The sequence below is a fragment of the Drosophila mojavensis genome, unplaced genomic scaffold, assembly GCF_018153725.1.
Source record: "Drosophila mojavensis isolate 15081-1352.22 unplaced genomic scaffold, ASM1815372v1 contig_136, whole genome shotgun sequence".
In the NCBI taxonomy this organism is placed as follows: Eukaryota; Metazoa; Arthropoda; class Insecta; order Diptera; family Drosophilidae; genus Drosophila; species Drosophila mojavensis.
In genome coordinates this window covers 3854734-3874486 of record NW_025318667.1, presented here as the reverse complement: position 1 = coordinate 3874486, position 19753 = coordinate 3854734, and the positions used below count along the sequence as shown (strand labels likewise).

The 19753-nt window shown below is 36.4% G+C and overlaps 2 protein-coding genes across 3 annotated transcripts; one reads left to right on the top strand and one right to left on the bottom strand.

Annotated features, from left to right (window-relative positions):
• Positions 1-4677: 4677 nt before the first annotated feature.
• LOC26527373 (sodium/potassium/calcium exchanger 4) lies at positions 4678-17423 on the top strand. The gene is made up of 7 exons (XM_015160872.3): positions 4678-5382; positions 13452-13589; positions 14740-15047; positions 15114-15345; positions 15418-15564; positions 15858-16193; positions 16253-17423. Exons 1-7 carry the CDS (start codon positions 5307-5309, stop codon positions 16570-16572), a joined length of 1557 nt encoding a protein of 518 aa, XP_015016358.1. The 5' UTR covers positions 4678-5306; the 3' UTR covers positions 16573-17423.
• A 121-nt stretch (positions 17424-17544) lies between these two features.
• Positions 17545-19677, bottom strand: LOC6585370. 2 transcript variants are annotated; one of them, XM_002010966.4, is made up of 3 exons: positions 19314-19677; positions 19116-19202; positions 17545-18934 (listed from the first exon to the last, which is right to left on the bottom strand). In XM_002010966.4, exons 1-3 carry the CDS (start codon positions 19371-19373, stop codon positions 18656-18658), a joined length of 426 nt encoding a protein of 141 aa, XP_002011002.1. In that variant the 5' UTR covers positions 19374-19677; the 3' UTR covers positions 17545-18655. The 2 variants fall into 2 exon arrangements, with proteins under 2 accessions (XP_002011002.1, XP_015016360.1); XM_015160874.3 differs by lacking the exon at positions 19314-19677 and having other exon boundaries at positions 19004-19202.
• Between the last annotated feature and the right edge of the window lie 76 nt (positions 19678-19753).

Genomic DNA, 19753 nt, shown 5'->3' with positions numbered 1-19753 from the left:
CAGCCTAAAGTCCCACTGGCAAACACCCTATACGAAAAGGGTAATATAAGAACATTTTATATAGCACTATCTCCACATCTATTAGAATCGAATCTGCCTGATCAACGGACTTTGGATATGGCTAGATCTGTCCAAGGATGTGCATATATAGGATATAGATACATATATTGAACACCAATCTACGCTCTTTAAACATCTTCCCTATTAGAGGGTATCAACAAAACAGGCTCCACCAGAAAAGCGAGTCAAATGCTGATTAAAGCAATGTACTTAAGATTAAAATATGGTCTTATATGTGAATATATATATATGTATATACTTTAAATATATACTAGAAGTAATAAAATCGATCCAGCTAAATTGAGATCAATATAAATTATGTGACTTGAGTGAGAATGAATTCTGCTTTGTGTAGGTGGATGATTAAGTAGGAATTCTAATCGACGGAATAACGATTGAGGCAAGTAGCCAATAAATGTGCTGACTTTTTCTTTCAAATGAGGCCCTGATTAAATATTAACAATAAATTAGTTTCTTTTCATTATAGAAAAAATCTATCTTGGCATAAATCTGAATGGTTATAATTACCTGAGCTAATAATATACCAATTTTGGAGTACCTACATATATAGCATCTATCTAACTGAATATATAGGCTACAGTGTTAAACGAATTCATTATTCGAAATTGGGGTATATCAATGAGACCATCGTGAATAGATATAGATATATGTACTTATTAGTTTCTCCTGATTTTTCGATTGACTCATCATGATTCATAGACTCTATTGCATTGCACTTGATTGATTGGTATAGCGACTTGATTAATTTATTAACTGGCTGACTGATTGGTTGTGTGACGAAGTGATTGATGGATTGATTGATAGCTTAATCAATCTGGCTAAATAATTAAATGTACGATTGATGATTGACGAATTTATAGCCTCACCAACTGATTGATTACTGACTGAATAATCAACTGTCAGATTGATGATTGACCGAATAACCGATTTGCAGTCTTTAAGGTTGATTGACTGACTGATGATGATTGATCAGCTGAATTGATTGACTTGTTGATACATAGACAGAGTGATTGAGCTAACTGATTGATTTAATGATTGAGATATTAATTCAAAAGCTGATTGGCCGACTGACAGACTGATAAATAAGATGACTGATTGACTGATTGAAGCATTAGCTAAGTACTTGAGTAGTTTATGCATATGTATTTATTAAACGATTGAAAGACTGACTACGTGATTGATGGCTTTAATGAATGATTGGTTGATTGGTTGCAGATTGATTGTTTATCTAATGATCAAAGAGCTAACTGATTGACCGATTACTAGATTGTCTGGTGTGTTGCGAGTAATTGATAGTTTCAAGGATAGATTGATAATACTTAACGTGCTATGGGAAATGAAATAACCTTCAGCACAGGTTAGAACTGTCTTAGTATAATAAAATTGTGTAAAAGTAAAGTTAGCTTCGGGTTTATGTGGAAACCATATCATGAGTAATCGAGTCGTGAGCTTTAAATCAGTCAAGTGTAAGGAAACGCGGACAATAGTGTTGAATAATATTATAGAATAGTATTGATGGACATATCTATCGAAAATACTTAGCAGCCAGACAGCTAGTAAAGTTTAGAGACCCGCCGCTAAGACCGGTACTTAAACTGTCTATCAGAATGTTAGGCCCATATACCTGTTGTATTTTTATTCTATAACTCTTCGGGGGAGCTTATAAGCTGCATGATATATGATAGGGAATAGTTAGGAACGAATACGCCACTGATTTGTTTGTGGAAGAAATGACGTCTATGCCGTAGACTCACAACAAGTATGACGTCTATTGAGAAAGAAGGCTACTATCGAAAATCGAAAGACTCTTGTATTATAGAAAACAAAAGTACAATGCTAATCAATGGAGTGCCAGCCCGCCTGATTTGATTGTTCGCTAATCTTTCAGATATGATAAAAAGAAATATATATAAAAATAAACACGTTCCAAATAGAAAAATTAAACTTATAGGGTATTTACCCTTAGGCATTATCCCTCGCATGCTACGGGACTTTAGTTAACGACCTCTAATAATAATGGAAAACTATTGAACCCTTATAGATCCCGAGATCCCTAGATGCTATGATGATGTAATGAATTGATTGGATAATATTTGATATGATATGATATGATCTTATATGATATGTTGTTGTATTCATTTTCATAAAGAAGAAAAACAGAGTATTTCGTAACCCATTTTGTATATGTAGATTTCTATCAATCAGGAAGTACAAAGAACAGTCTATTCAAGAAACATCTGCGATTATTATAAATAACAAAATCTAGCGTATAAAAAATGCAACCAAAATTTTAGATTGCACAAAAAATGAGTGCGAAAATATGTGTACAGAATTATTTAAAAATATCTATATACATATGCATGAGTGTATAATAAATCCAATATATAGTATAAATAATTTACTTGTCTTTTAGAGTTACAGCAAGAATGGAAAGAACAAGCATGCGTCAGCCAGCTAAGCTAGGTAGTACCCGCTATAAATATACATATATACATAGATACATATATTCATATATGCATGTATAGATAACATTCCTTTGTCAATGAGGTATTTTGCGAATGGTTTATTAAATATTTCCCCAATTTGTAATTTAAGGGAAATAAAGTTAACTCCCCGCGTCAAATCGGATATATAACTATATATAGAATGCTAAGTAAGTGATGCAGCACATTTGATCGATGCTCAGTGCGCTCGTATGTAGTAGTAAAAGCACATATTGAACTTAGCCCCAAGCAAAGGGAAGTACAATGCAAAAAAGTAATTAATGTAGAATTGTTCGATCGATCGCTAGAGCTCTGGCGATTGCTTTTGTTGTTCAGGATGGCAAAATGCATGTCGAACTAATTATATTTATATATGCACCTATGAAAGTGAAACCATTGAGTGTGCTAGCCCGTCTAACGACCAGCTGATCGCAGCCGATCAGCGAGAGACTGGGAACGGCGATCAATGATCAAATGTCGCACGTGAATCTTATAAATAGTTTCAGAGATGATCTTTCTAATTAAGTGTGAAAATACCCAAAGTTTTTCGATTGATTACAGCAAATGCAAACTCACACACACGCATACAAATGAGCTGGAGAGCTGGGCGGCAATAGATTGATAAACATTGCATTGCAATTGTTGTTGTTTTGTTGTTGTTGTTGTTGTTTTTTGCTCTTATCAAAACGGTAACGTCTATATTAATGAGTGCGCGTTACAAGCACTGCTCTCTATGCTACATGTGTCTGCGTGTGTGTGTGTATATGAGTGCTGAGCTTTATAAATGGTACGACTAGCGAGTACCCTAGACTAGTTAGATCTATCATAAACCACACCCTAGTTAGATCTCTGATGACTCCGTTGTACAATCAATTGAAAGAAAAACTGGGGATATTTATCGGTTTTGTAAAAGTTTCAAGTTAAATTTGTTAAAATTTTATAAAAGTAATACTTGAATGAACACTATGCATAGATGTTTACACTCACTTTCATCGATTATTTCTCAAAAGTGTAATGCCTTATCATGTAAGGTATCACACTAAATATAGATTTTCAGATATACCATATAGTCAAGTTGGGAAATTTAATAAATCAAGTTTGTGCAGCTAGAAGAACATCTATATTGTATGATTCATATTTATTAAAATCTGTGATTCTATATATGTAAATATACAAAATTTGTGTACAATGTAGATGGGATAGTCTGTACTATCCGTGACTTCCGCTTGTCTAAACCTATAGAGTATAAACAGCATAATGCGCCAATTGATACCAAGAAACAGCTACACACACAGTCACATGCACACTGAACGAAATCAGTAAAAATCAATGAATTTCAAATAATCGAAAATCGAAAAAAAAAACATGCTTGAGTGAATGTGTAGCCGACAAGCAGATATCCTATGTTTCGGTACGAGCCTAACCAAACTTTTAACTGTTTTTCGGTTTGAATCTGACTAAATTTGACCATACCCAATGAAAAATCTATATGTACATACAATTAGAAATATTTGAAATAGATATTTTGATCGATATTTTGATGGATATTTCAAAAATATAATAGAGTGACGCGAATTTTAAGTTTTTCTTTGCGTGTATTGTAAAATATGAAATTTGTTAAGCAACATTTTATATTTATCAGAATAAACTAGACTTGTGTTAGATCGATATTGATCATGAATGATCATGAATATGCCTTATGTATGCTATAGACACAATTTTGTCTGTCACGTGCGCATGTCCACAGTTAAAATGCTCAGATTAGGCATTTTCAATGCGTTTTTAGAGTATCAAATGAACGCAAAACGGAAAACGAAAACGAAAACGTTGTCAAGTGTTCAAGACTTCACTGCACGCCAGGCAGAGATAAACTCTTTAAAATACAATAACAACAATAACAACAATAACAACAACAACAACAACAACAACAATAGCAGCAGCAGCAGCAAGTAGCCGCAGCAGCAACAACAACACACAAATATAACCAATAACGGCTTTTGCCTCAGACAGCTGGCAGCAAAGCTAAACAGCGCCGCAACGTTAACGCGAACAGCGACGGCGACTGCGACGCTGGCGTCGCTGTTTATTATTAAGACGCGCGCGCGCTGGTCGCACTTAATTAGTTGTGCGCCACAATTCAAGCCAAGCGGTCGACGCAGCCGTCAGCCAACGTAAAGAGACAGCGCAACACAAGAAGAGGGCGAAGAAGAAGCAGCAGCAGCAGCAGCCGCAACAAAGAAAAGCATCAAATCAAAAGACAAAAAGAAAACGAAAACGAAAAACCCAAAAGAAAAAACCTCCGCTAAAAGAAATCAAAGTACACTTAAATGCATACAACGCCGCCCGTCGAACAACAAATTCGAAGTTTCAAATTCGAAAACGAGAACGAAAACGCGCAAGCGAACGTAACAAACGTAAACGTAAACGGGAACGCGAGCATTAACGTTAACGTCAATGCAAGCGATTTTAAGAGCGTCGCGCATACGCCGTGAGTGAAGCCAGCGAAGGAAAGAAAACGAGAGAACAAAGAAAAACAAATCGAAGAAAAATATTTCAAAGAAAATTTCATAAATTCGGGGCGCACGTGTGGCACGTGTCGCTGGTTGTTTTCATTTGCCAACGTAAATAACTTTCAATTCGTTGTTTTATTTCATTTTTTTTTTTGGCTAAAAATCAAAACAAAGTTTTTATTTTTGTTAAAGTTGCTTGCTTTTTTTTTACCTAACTGTTTCTGTTCGTATCATGTTGAGGAACGCGTGCCTCTTGCTCGGCGTTCTCATACTAATTGCCAGCGGCATAGCGGATACAAAAGCCACAGGTGAGTAAATAGATCAAATTCTTTCATTTTCGAAAATTAAAAGAGAATAGAAATTCCCAATGTGCTCGGCAATTGCACAGAAATCCCCCAAAACTTCAATTAAACGCGATTAAAAGCAATAGAAAAGCGAATGTATGTGCTATTGATCAACTAATAGATATCCTATGTGGCAAGAGCTAAATGAAAATATAAGAGTCTAAGAGTTCTTCACCATTCCAAATTATCTATCCATGTATATTCGTACTACTCACAAAAATCGTCGCTTAGCAGTAATACGTTAGCAATACCAATAAATTTTAGATGCTGAAATGGAGAAAACCTCACCTCACTTTAGTTAAGTTTGAATTTAGTTTGCTCTAAATAATATATATAATATTTTATGTGTGATAAACTAACTACTTAGACCAGTAAAAAAAAATTTTCCCATTTTCCGCCATTGTCTAAACAACTTTGATTGATCGCCTAATTATTTTGTTGAGCTCCGAGCCTGATAACTTGTGACTGACAAGTGTATTTAGCAGATATTATTTTTGATACACAAATTGCCAGTTGAGTAGCTCAAATGTGTAAGTCTGTCAGCTGAACTGGTTCGCAATAGTCAATACAAACATCATTCCCTATGTTGAACGGATCTCAACTACTATATTTGCCACCTTCTTTATAAACTTAGATCCGAAATCAGGATACGTAAGATCCATGAATTAAACAGACAAAATGCAAGTAAAACTTTTCAAGTCGGGACTTATCGACTGTTAATATCCATCCTCAGTTTCTAGATCTTAAAATTTTCAAGTTATAGATTTAAATTGTCGCACTATATTTGCTCCTCGATTGCTCACACGACTTTATATATCTTTCCAAATTCAATAGCACCTTATAATAGCTCTATATATTGAATGGATCTCAACGACCTGCCGAGTCTAATATACTCTTTTTACTTTGTGAGCGAGTAGTGGAAAAAAAAGGTAAATGGGCAGCTGCTGTTGAGCACACAGGAAAACTCTTTCTGGATGGGGCCTATCAGCTAGCTGAGTTGATAACAACTCGTTAAGATCGAAAGATTGGCACAGTCATAAATACATTTCTATACATAGATATATATATATACATATATAAATATATGTATGTAGGGTTGTCTGCATCTTAATGCTGTTATATATGGAGTTCAACTGCGAACTGCTGCAGCTGAAGCATCTGCGACCCATCAGCTGATAAAGAAATCAAACTCTGAACTGATTTATAGAAACATATGTATATACATATATGTGATATAAATGTACCAAATAAATAGTGTCAATCAGTTGATCGATGCGATTAGCTGGCACCTCTTTAATTGATAACAACTAAATTGTTTTATTTGTTTAAGTTTTTTTGGTAATTCGCATGAGAGCTAAGAGCTCTGAGTGGGTGGTCAAAGACAATTTTGACCTTTAATATTTGAGTCCATCATTCATTGATGGACGCACTTGATAAAACTCCAAAAAGAGATAGAGGAGAGGACAAAGTGTATACATGAAAATCAGATATGAAACTAGTAGAATCGATTGCATTGTGAGAAATATAGCCATAAATATAATATAATATGGACACCTGCCCCCAGATGTAAAGATTACGAATGTATAGACTGTATTCTTCCGTATCAGAATCAAAGCTGAAAGCAACAAATTGTATATAAATTTAACAGATAAAGCTATGGGCTCATATAGTCTATCGATAGCCTATTAAGTTCCTATCGATCACAATCGATGTAGATGTAGTCGAGAATTAAAATTTGAGGAAAAGTTTTTTAGCTTAACTCATTAGAGCTCGAGCTATCTATATCTATCCATACTCTATCTGTATATCATTTAGACGGAATAGCTCCGCATGCCAAAAACTGAGAATATCTATCCAAATATCATAAGAATCTGTTTAGTTCCAAGAACTACTAATTGCACACATAAAATAAGTCACCTGACTGAAGGAGAAAAAGAAACGTGCTGTAAAAAAAAAAAAAAAAAAAAAAAAAGGCAAAAAAGAACTATAATAAACAAGATAGAATCGAGCACTTACAAAGATATGTGTACATACATACATATGCGTACATTTCTATGTATGTAAATGCATTTATATATATATATTATGATTTTCACTAGAAATTTGTACAGTACTTGAGCAGCGTTAACCGCTTAAGAGCACTCGTGCTGCAAATTATCGATTAGTAATACTCGCTCAAGTAATTAGGAACTATGTATATTAGTTGAGCATCTGAAGATTTGCGAACTCGGCAAATATATCTAGATTATAGTTGATCTTACAGATGTATATAAATATAATAGATGACATATAATGTATAATCGAAAATCTTCTTTCGACTTTCATTAACTTTCTTGAAGTTATCTCGAAGCGAGTATTACGCAGTTACTATGACTCTGTCTGGGTTCTTAATTGCTTGCGCAAGGGTTGGGGGATTTTATTACGTGGCGTTGCCACCCATTCATAATTGTTGCATAAACACATTCGAGAGATGCCCGCGCACGCTATAAACACCGACGTCATATGACAAGCGTTTTTGGTTTTTCTTTTCTTTTTGCTTTCTGTACTTTAGCCAGGTCCACTTCAGCATAAGCAATCGCATGGTCTGTAGATAGGTGTAGATGTAAATATACCTCTACTATGCACATATGACAGGGTGATTCCCGTACCGTCTTGATTCACTAACATTGATCCCGGCTCTCTATAAATAGCTTGAATAGAATTCATCGGAAGCCAGTTAGTTATTCCCATTTTCGAATTCCCAATTCGAATTCAAATTCCAATTCGAATTCCGATTCCGATTCCGTTTCCACTTAGCTGGGATATTTGAACTCTATCAAGTGTTGTACATTGATGACGTTTCAGCTAGCTACAGCTACAGCTTCAGCTGCTGCTGTTGCTAAAGATACCCTGTAACTAAATTCAAATAGGTAAGAATAAGAATCTTGTCAATTTCATGAGTGAGCTATAAACCTCAAATGTTGTATACGGATTCTCGTTAAGTAGGTAAAGACTACAAGGTTTACTAACCCTAAATACTTCCCCCAAAATCTAAAATATCAGATGGGATCAGACTGTATAGGAATTTATACAAGTCTCTTATATCTCTTGAAGCTTAAATAAGATTTAGCGGCAACATCTACACCCATTAGGGCCTGGCAAATCGGACAATGGGCCTGGTATTATTTAACTTCATAATTTGAAGCTTTACTCATTTTGCTAGCACTTTGGTTTGGTTTGCAGGGTATTTGATAGTATATACATATGTTTATTTAGTTGTCTACCCAGTTATTTTACTATTTATATTGTTGTAATTGTAATAATTATTATTCTTATTAATATTTTTCTTGTAGTTTCTGTAATTGTTATTATTCTTGTTGTTGTTGCATCTGGTCTTTATATTGCCAACTGACGTATATCTATATCATCGTTGTGGTGTCTCTCGGTATTTGGCGAACAAACAGTCAAACAAAAAATCGCGGGACGACGGCGTTCGCCTTTGATGGCTACACTGTCCGACCAAACCGTAGCCCTTTAGATATATATATATATATGCCTATATCTAAAGGGCTACGGTTTGGTCGGACAGTGTAGCCATCAAAGGCGAACGCCGTCGTCCCGCGATCTTTTTTATTACTCTGTCTTATTGACAGATTTATATTCAGTCGCATTTCATTTAACATAGTTTAAAATGCGCTCCAATCCATTTAAAATTATTTTTTTGAATTTGATATATTTCTTATATGATTTAGGATCGTATATTTCATCTAATATTATGCATCTCCACTCAAAGTTTAGAAAGCTTTCCATTTGCTAACTCAGTCAGCTTTTATTTTATGTGAATTGCGTTTTTCTATTGCCGCAATTCCAGCGTTCCCTCTTCAAAGTAATTTATTCCATTGCACTCCATTTGTTTCATATTTAGTTATGAAACATTGCATGCTGTCGTTTTATATACATATTTTATCTCTCCAGTTGATTAGAATTTCACTCAATTGGCTATACTTTCGTTCAGCTCAGTCATTTCATTTATGGTGTTCCTGTTCCATTATTCCATTTGAAATTTATGTCTGTCATTAGCTATATATCTTATCATTATATAACTATGTATATTTCATACCTCAGCACTTGACCTGACTGTTAATGTCCAAACAAAACGTTTCATTCCAAATGTTCCAACTCCATATTTCTATACATATTTGCTGCCAGTGCGCCATTCTATTTCATTTCATATCACTGAGCTTAGTTTTTCCTGAATTTGTCTACTCACTTTGAAATTATAGTGTTTCAATTCCAGCGTTCCATTTCCATACATTGCCAGTCAATAGTTCCTTCTTATTCAACATCATGTGTGTGATAAGATTTTCATGAATTAATCAAGATCTAATTTGGAGTGTTTTAATTCCAACTTCCATTTTCATATACTGAAAGTCATGATGTCATTCCCATTCCTATATCACTTCATTTCCATATCAGTCGCTGTTCATTCCAAATCAAGTACTTCAATTCCACTTCAATTTGTCACACTCCACATTGAAATCAATTCGAAGCGTCGACAGCTCGTTTCGATGCCATTGCATTTCCGTTGGCCAGTGTGGATCCAATCTCATTTGTTTATTTTAATAACAATTAACAAGATGTAAACAGCATTTAGTTTCCTTTTTTTTTTTTTCATAGCTTGGGAAACGATGAATTGATTTGCATAGAGCCACCCGCCACACGATCGGCGAAACGAATTGCCAATTAAACAGCAATGTTTAGAAGAAGAAGCAGAAAACGTAACTAAATAAATAAACAATTAAAAGCAACTGAACAAAAATTGTTATTAAGTCAACCGAAAGCAATTTGCATTTGCTCAATTCTAATGATGAACGATCAAAATATTGTAAAGAGTTCAGCGTTACGGCTAGGGCAAGGGCAAGGGCTGGGGCTGGAGCCTGGGCTAGGGGTATTCCCGCAACATTTTCAAGGGATATGCTGGGATTTTCATACATCGATATTTCTCTTCAGCTTAGATTGTCAATGCCATAGCCATAGCAATGCAAACGCCACCTCGACACCTGTCAACAGGTTCAATAAACTTGTTTAGACGCCTATTTAGATGCTGCCAGCTCTCAGATATATTTATATGTAAGCGCATATGTATACATGTGTGTATATAATATAATAATAATCGTAATGACATCTCACATATTCACACATTGCATTCACTGTCAGTGTGCTAGGTAGGCAAGAGGGTATATTAGTGCGGATAGAGGGTTCGGGAATAAGAGATTTAGCCTAAAGTTACCTGATTTTTCATGGTAGTAGATTAAAGATTTTGAATTCAAATTATATGTAACTAGGTCAAACTATGCATGGAATTTCGTGGTAATGGATCTATATATGCGTAATATTGTATATATACGTGAAATATCTGGTAATAGATCTAGGTATACCTATACGTAACATGTCTAGTAATAGATCTACGTATACGCAATATACATCTTGTACTTTGCTAGCTCTTCAACTATTTCCTGCAGCCATAGCTTCAAGCATTACTTAGTATTATTAGCATATTCTATATAAACACTGCCATATACCCTGTATACATACATAATATGCTCTATATCTTCATCTCTGTATACTGAATATCTATTCCAAATTCTTTAAAGCAGCCTGAACTGTCTTAAACTGAGTTAAGGTTTTTCTATTGCAATCTCGGTTCATTTCATTTTACAGGGTATTCCACACGTCGTGCCTCGTGTAACTTTGTCTGTGTTAAGTTTGTCTAATTAGAAAATTATGTTTTGATTGCCGCTGTGGCATTTGTAGTTCTCTCTCATTGTTTCATTAGCGCCCAGCTGCAAGCGACATGCAATTCAGACTGCACACAGATCGTAGCAATATATATAGACGATATACATATATACACACATATATATGTATATGTATAAATGTAGTAAACAATAACGAATAATCTAAGCATAAACGATGCGCTGGCCGAGCGTATCGGGCGTGCCGTAGGAATTTCAATGCGAAAAGTTCACCTAGTGCACATTCCGCATATTTAATTGACGGAGCGTGCGCTGCTTGTGGATACCCTAGGAATGCAGCGAGGCTTTCTAATTAAATGCTACAAAAGTGATTTATTTAATTATGTTTTGTGAATGCATCAAATATTTAGTAGTAGCGCATTTCAACAGATGTTACTGAGATGATAAGCTGGTAGATATCCTGTAAAGGGTTGATGTTATGAATTTAAGGTAAAAATATACCGCAACTCTTCAATTCAAAAATGGTACACCAAATCTAAATATGACATTCGAGCGATTGACAAGCAGATACCCTGTAATATAAGAATACAATATAGCTTTTATGGTATGTTTTATATATTTAAAAATATCTAAATTTTGAATACAACTTAAGAATGATCAACTAATAGATACTCTGTAAAGAGGGGTATCTTCAAATTGTTTGAATTGATTGCTGACATTTCTGCATCTTGCTTCATATTGTATATCCGCGGGCCAGCGCAGATATACCCCCTTTATTGAGTGACTTTAATGACTATATATAACCATACTGATTTATATAGCTCGAAAAGACTTTCGCCTGGAGACAGTAAAGAAACGTCTCGATTGCAATTCACGACTACCACAACTTTTGATATCCAATTTACGATAAGACTAATATGATTACAGGGTATATACTAGACAGATGACAGAGAGAGATATACTAGACAGATTGTATTGCGGGTAAAAGTTTTGTATTGCTTTGCTTTGCTTTGCTTTGCTGATAAGAGCCAAAGGCCCCTCAGACAGTGCGGCTAATTGTAAGGTACTTCTGTGGAATTATAACAAGATATATACGTGAACATACATCATATACAATATATGTATATATAATGACAGACATCGTTATATGGCATTAGTTAAGACAAATTATGACCAACCATAAGCACTTAATCAGGCCTTATAAAAGATATGCCAAAGGAAAACAAAATAAAGCCCGAACGTAATGAGTCTACAGATTATTTCTGGACGACAAGTCAAATGCTAAATCAAATTGGAAATAATCAGAGAGGGAGTAAGATAAAATATTCCTATAATAATATTGTGATGTAATTCAAATTCTTCTTCTTCATCATCATCAGTTGGAAATTCCAGTTCAATTTTGATGTTCAGTTGCGTTCGATTTATTTCAAGCATAAAACATCAAACATCGAGCATCTAATTGCTGGGCTATATAATTCTTTATCTGTTCACGATTTGTGGAATTTTTTTCTTTTCTTTTATTTTATTTTTTTTTTTTTTTTGTTATTGCGTGAGAAACAATTAAAATCAGTTAATGAGCGCAGTTAGAACTTGGCTAATAGCTAATAGCTTTTTAGTTACGAAAAGAAAAAAACGTGATCGACTCGTGGAAAACTTTTGTACTCGAAGTAAATGATTATTTGCCTATGCGGGTGGCTCCAACAAATCGTAGATTCTCCTCCATGGTCACATTTTTATTTTATTTTTTAACAGCGTTAAGCTCCAGCTAAGCTGATGTATAGGTATAATTATGTATATATTATTTAGATATAGTTTCATAGGTAAATCTGTAATACAATTTATACGAGATAGACATTATGATTTGGCCTCCATGTTTACTAGATTTAGAAATAGCTCATCTTTCTTTAAAGTTCTCATCGCGATGACCATGGAGGCGATGGGATCCCTTTGTTAAAGGGAAGAAAGATACAGCTCAGATTCGGTTCTAGACTGAGACTGAGCTTTGTAACAGGTATCAATTGGATAAGCTATTTATAGGGTATCTATAAATCGTATATGCTTGTGGGCAATTCGCCATTTAGTTTGTTTGTTAGTTTTATAATTGTGCATTTATGATTTTCAGGGCTGCAGTGTCAATCTTATCACAGTTTTGAGCTGTTATCTATAGTGTAACAGGTATATGTATATCTAGATATCTATACAACTATAGCTGCATCACAATCGACAATTCTAAGAAACTTAACGAATGTTTATATATATTTCTGAAATATTCAAATATTTTTCTTTTCCCTCTTGCAGTAAATAATGAAACGAGTTTCTTGGAAACATCGTTGAGATATTTGGATGAACAGCTGCTCTACGATCTATTGCCACGTGGCACATGCCCTGGCGATGTGGAAGATGCGCCGCTGGATGAGTTCCCCGATATATTTACAGGTAAGCGAGTTCAGACGTTCTCTTCCCTCTAGGGAGGACTAGCTTTGATTTCTCAGCTAGAGAAATGGCCAATAGTCAATCTCTTTCTATCTCACTCTCTGATATTCCTCTCTCTCTCTCTCTCTTAATGCTTCTCTCTCGTTTTGTTTTTCTTTACCCCTCTCTCTTTCCTCTTTAACTATATTTCTTTCTTACCTTCTCTTCTACCAATGTCAATAGTCAATCTCTTTCTATCTTACTCTCTGATATTCCTCTCTCTTTCTCTCTCTCTTAATGTTTCTCTCTCGTTTTGTTTTTCTTTACCCCTCTCTCTTTCCTCTTTAACTATATTTCTTTCTTACCTTCTCTTCTACCAATCCCTGATCTCACTTCAGCCCCTCTCTCCTGCTTTCCCTCACGTCTCGCTATGCCCTACTCCACTACATCGTATATATATTTATTGTGGAGTATCTCACAAACTTGAACTTGCTGGCCATGTGGCACCAATGGTCTTCCTGGCCGAGCGCGGGTCTTATCACTGGGCCAGGGCTAAATCGAATGCTAAGGCCCCCGATAAGCGAGACACCGTTCAACGGGCCAATAAATCAATCAAGGCAAATGTGTTTACTCTGGGATATCAACTAAGCAACACGACAAATGCGAATTGAGACCAGTTCGTGAACCAGTTGTAGTTCCAGTTCGAATACTACTTGATTTCGGCACTTTTAATACGCGACTCTTGACTCGTATCTTGTCTGCAAATGTACATATATATACATATGTATGTATGTATATAGCTATATCTATATCTATACATTTGCCTCTCTTCAAATCGTGCTTCTTATCGTGGAAAACCTTTAATTAAACTACAATACTTGGAACATGACAGATACGCATACTCAGAGCCATGACTGTGCTCACCATGGAATAAATAGCAACAGTTTCTTTATCTCTGCAATATGCCCATCGAGTGCTGTATTTTGTATGCTCTGTAGCCTAGAATATATATGGAGATTGTATCATCCATCTTGCCTATCGTTAGAGTCGCAATTATCAACGAATTTGATACGTTGCTGCTTGGAAACCAAATTTACTTCCTGCTCTGCCCAAAAAAAATAGTTCAATGCTAATATTTTATATAATTTCTTCATATTTCTCTCCCGTTCCACAGTGGAAGAGCTGCGCCAGGGCTGGGTAGCATTGCATGTCTTCGCTGCGATCTATTTCTTCATATTGCTGGCCATCATATGCAACGATTACTTTCTGCCCACCGTCGAGTGCATTTGCGAGGATCTCAATCTATCCAAGGATGTGGCGGCGGCGACGTTTATGGCCACGGCCACATCGATGCCGGAGTTCTTTACGAATACGATATCCACGCTGATATTGGAGTCAGATATGGGATTGGGCACCATCATTGGCTCGCTGATGTTCAACACGCTCGGTGTGGCTGGCCTTGCCGCTTTGGCCATAAATAAGGTAGCTGCTTACTTAGTAGATGATGCCTCTGGGAATCTTCACTGTACTTTCCATTTGTATTTGCAGCCAGTTCAACTGGATTGGTGGCCCATAGCTCGGGATTGCGTCATCTATCTCTTCAATACGATCGTTTTGCTGGTTCTCGCTTGGGGCGGCAGCATAAGCTTTGTTGAATCCTGCGTCATGATGGGTTTTCTGCTACTCTACTATTTGATAACGTTCAACAACAATAAGTTTATGCCGGCCATACGTGTCTTTATCGAGGATCGCATGAACTGCTGCTTCTCCACACGCTACGGTTGGTATATCTTTACTTTGACGACCAACTACAATCGGTTCAATAACATCCTTCGTTTTTATCCTAAAACAGATCTCACAGAGCCGCCAGAGAATAGCGCCAAAGCGCAGCTACCTTTGAAGAAGGATCCACTTTCGGGCGATGGTCTATTTGTGATCAATTTTCCAGAGAATACCTCATCCATGTCATCCACAGCCAACTTGACACACTCCAAGAATTGTAAGTTCAATAAAAATATAAAAATTTTGAAACCCCATTTCATTTAGTGAGAAATGAAACGAGATTTAGTTAAAGTTCAACATTTTGAAATGCGCGCCCTTAGAGATCACTGATTTGCATCTGAGCTCTTAGGGTATCATCGATAGACTTAAATGTATCATCGATAGATAACGTATTAAACATGATATACTAAACTGCTATCGATGGAATTTAAATTCACATGCCAACTGAAAATTGCGATTGCTATCGATGGGCAACTAATTAAACATCTCCTTTCATCCCTATCTTTCCAGGGAATGGTGAGGATGAAGACGACCAAATGCCGGTTAGCATTTTTGCGTATCCACACAGTGAGACGGGTTTCATGAAATTCTGGTGGGTCTTCACGTTCCCAATTAAGCTAGTGCTGCGCGTCTGCATTCCACATCCAATCAGACATCGTCGCCTCTATCCGTTGTCCTTCATCATGTGCATCATTTGCATTGGCGTCAATGCTTACATGATTGTCTGGATGTTAACGGCATTTGGTGTTGCGATACGTGTGCCCACAATTGTGATGGGTCTCACATTCCTCGCCGCCGGCTCCACAATGCCCGAAGCAGTTTCTAGCCTTATTTCGCTGCGAAATGGTAACCAAATACGATACGAACTTTCGAGCACTGCTGCAACTAATTTGTTTTGTTTTCAGGTGAAAATGGCATTGGTGTCTCGAATTCGCTCGGCGCCAATTCGCTAGCCATTTTGCTGTCGCTGGGCGTGCCCTGGTTTGTGAAGAACTGCATGAACTATGGCACCGGCATCAAACAGCAGGTGGGCACCGAGGGCATCGAGTATAATATTCTCATCCTAATATTGTGCACCATTGGCCTGTTCATCGTACTCAGCTGCAGCGGCTATCGGCTAACGAAGCGCGTTGGCGTCGCTCTATTTACCGTTTATACAGTATTTATAGTGCTCCAGATTTTGATCGAGATGCATGTGCTCTTCCCAGTGGACTGCACCAGCTAGTCAGAGCAACAACAAAGGCAACAACAACAGCAGCCATACCCATTCCAGTTCCAGTTGGAGTTGCATGCATACGAGCTTTTGGCTGGCACCAGAGCTAGATGGATACAATTTCGCTTTGTCCCTATTCTAATTGGATTTCTGTAAATACGAGAAGTTGGAAAGTTTTGAAGCTGTCTGACCATTGGTCTGGTTAAATGTTGTCAGAGTTGCCACCCAAGTAAAAACGATCAACGAAGGAACTTTCGATACTTCAGCCTAAACAAAATTATTTACGAACGTATAGATATAGACGCTTGTATTATAACAGATTTTTTTTTTTTTTTGTGCTTTACTAGCTTAGGTACTCCTTAAGACTGTCTACTATTTAGGTAAAAATAATTCATTGTTACGTACTTATCCTGTTGTACACTATTTATATATACAGAGAAAAACAAAAATATCCCTATTTTATAGTCACAAATTTTGAACTGGTACCAAAAAAGCGCTAGATTCGATAGAGACCAAATGCTATATAGATACTATATATATGTCTAAGCTATAATTTACGATTACGTAAGTGCCCTGCGATATTTATGGCCAATCATCGGCTGGACTTTCCTTAACACACACAACTGCTGTATGCATAGGGTATTATCACTGTTGATATTTTAGAATGTGTAAGCTCTATCTATTGTTAACCGTTAGTTGCACACACACACACACACACACATACATCAATGCCGTTTGTTATTAATTTACAAATACGACTAACGACCTAACAAATATCAACAAATGTGATTTTTAAACAATTTTGCTCAGATAGCAACCAATAATGAAGAAAATATAAAATAAATTTTAAATTAAAAAAAAAAGTAAAATAGCCACTCAAGTTATTGCTTAAGTGGGCTGTGTGTGATTTACTGATTAGTGTGCACGTATCCGCTTACTAATGTCGCACAGTGTGCTGATAAAATTTAAAAAAAAAAAAAAAGATTCTTTGTGGGGATTTTTCTCTTATTCTTTTCTTTGTTTAATAACCCTTCGGATTGGCAAAATTCTTAAAAGTTTTCATCACATAAACAAGTTGACAAATGAGATCAAAAACATACAAATATATATACACAGACGGGTATATGTATATACATATCTCAAGTATTTACACTGAGAGAAACGAAATTACAAATGTTGTATGAGCGTTGAAAGTGATGGGAACATTACATGAAAACAATGCTAGTGTCAAAAATTTATATCTTACAGTTACTGCCAGTCGCCAGCTTCAGTATGGATTGGTTGGTGCTAATTGAATGGCCGCCACTGTGTGGCGGCGCCTACACTACGCTCCATAAAAAAGCGAACGACTCAGAGACAGAGTTGTGTTTGTTGTAAGCGGTTGTAATATTGATATTTAACAATTTGTTATTGTTGGTGTTGGTGTCTTGCTTTTGTTTACGTTTCGTCATACATCATACATTGTTTGTACATCGTACATCATACATCATACATAAATAAATACTTATAAATAGTTTGCTTGGTTTCCTTGTTTACCGTCATGTCTTACATAGTTTTCGTTTTTTTCATTTGGTATTCGAATGCAAATTCATATACAATACATATACATACACATATATATTTGTCATATATATATATATATATAGAAGTTCAACATTTCTCTCTTCACATGTCTTTTCCTTAGCCGTCATGGTTGATTGGCATAAAATGCAATTGGTTTCTACCATGAACAAATCAGTCTGAGCAATTACAAATACATAAATAAATTTCCTTGCGAGATACACGTTTGCAATCAATACAAATCTTTTGCGGGGGGCGTGCGGGGAGCGGAGAACGGGACGTGAGGGTGTGGAACAAAGTTCAAGACGCTTTACATTAGCTTTCAGCTTCGCGCTTCGAACTACGAATTGGCACAATACATCTTCTAAATGACAAATATATATACACATATATATACATGTATATAGAACAATAATGAAAGTTAATCGATATAAATATTATAAGCTACACAAAGCGCACAAAAAAAACACCACACGCACACAAAAATAACGTGACTTGGTCAGTGCCTTGGGCCTGGTTAAGTTCTATGTCCTGTTTAGGTGCAACAGTGGTGGCCGTTTTTAACGTAATAGTTGTGCATGGATACGGTGCCGTTTTTGCTGTAACTACCGCTGCCGCCACCATTGTAGTGAGCACTAGCGCCATTTGTGATGCCGCCGGCTGTGCCGTTACTTCCATTGTTTCCATTACTGCTGGCAGCTGCCGCCGCCGATACCGTTGCTGTGCCGTTATTCTCCATTCTGCTAGCTGCATCGAACGCCTTTATGTGATTCTGTATAATTTTACACGTGAACTGACGGTGCTGTCCCGGTTCCTATTACCGAAAATGGATATCTAATTAGTAGTTGGCACATCACATTCATACATACATATGCATACATACATCCATGTTTGATTGAGCGTGTGTGTGTGTGTGGTGTGTGATATGTGTAATAGTGTGTGTGTTTGTTTGTGTGTCAGTGTTTGAAGGCGCGTTTAGGTATATTTTTACCTACCTTTGGCTGTATGGGAAAGCAACACCAGAGTATAAAAGCTATGAAGGCCACCAATGTGCCCACAAGCAATATGAAATCCTCAATGGTCTAAATATAAGCACAAATAATGAAAATCAATTAGAAGTCCTCTCTAGATTTGTCTGGCAACGCTACTGTTCTAGTTGGTTTATTGTTGTTCTTATTGTTATTGCTACTTACCGGCTCCTCGCCAAGCAGCACGTGATTTATTAAATAGACAAAATCATCAAATGGCGTCATTATGAATGCCAAAATATGTCTTACAAATGCAGTTCTGCAGTTTGTTTGGGTTACGGGTTTTTCTTATGTTGCTTTCTTTTTCCGATACGCTGCCTTTACTGCAGCTCCTAGGCGTTTTCGGTGCACTTTTTCGGCTTATTGCATTCACAGCAGTAACGTTAACATGGTTTTGGCTGCGCCACCTCAACACAATCACAAAAACAAATAGTTAAATAAAAATCTCCAACCTTGCACAAAATTATGTGTTGAACGCAGCTGCAGCGGCAGCACAAGCACAGGGACAGCGCTTTGTGATGTGTATGGCGCGTTAAGCTTAGAATATCGATAGTATTGATTGGGGCACCCTAAAATACCGATCACATTTCAATTATATCGGTAGT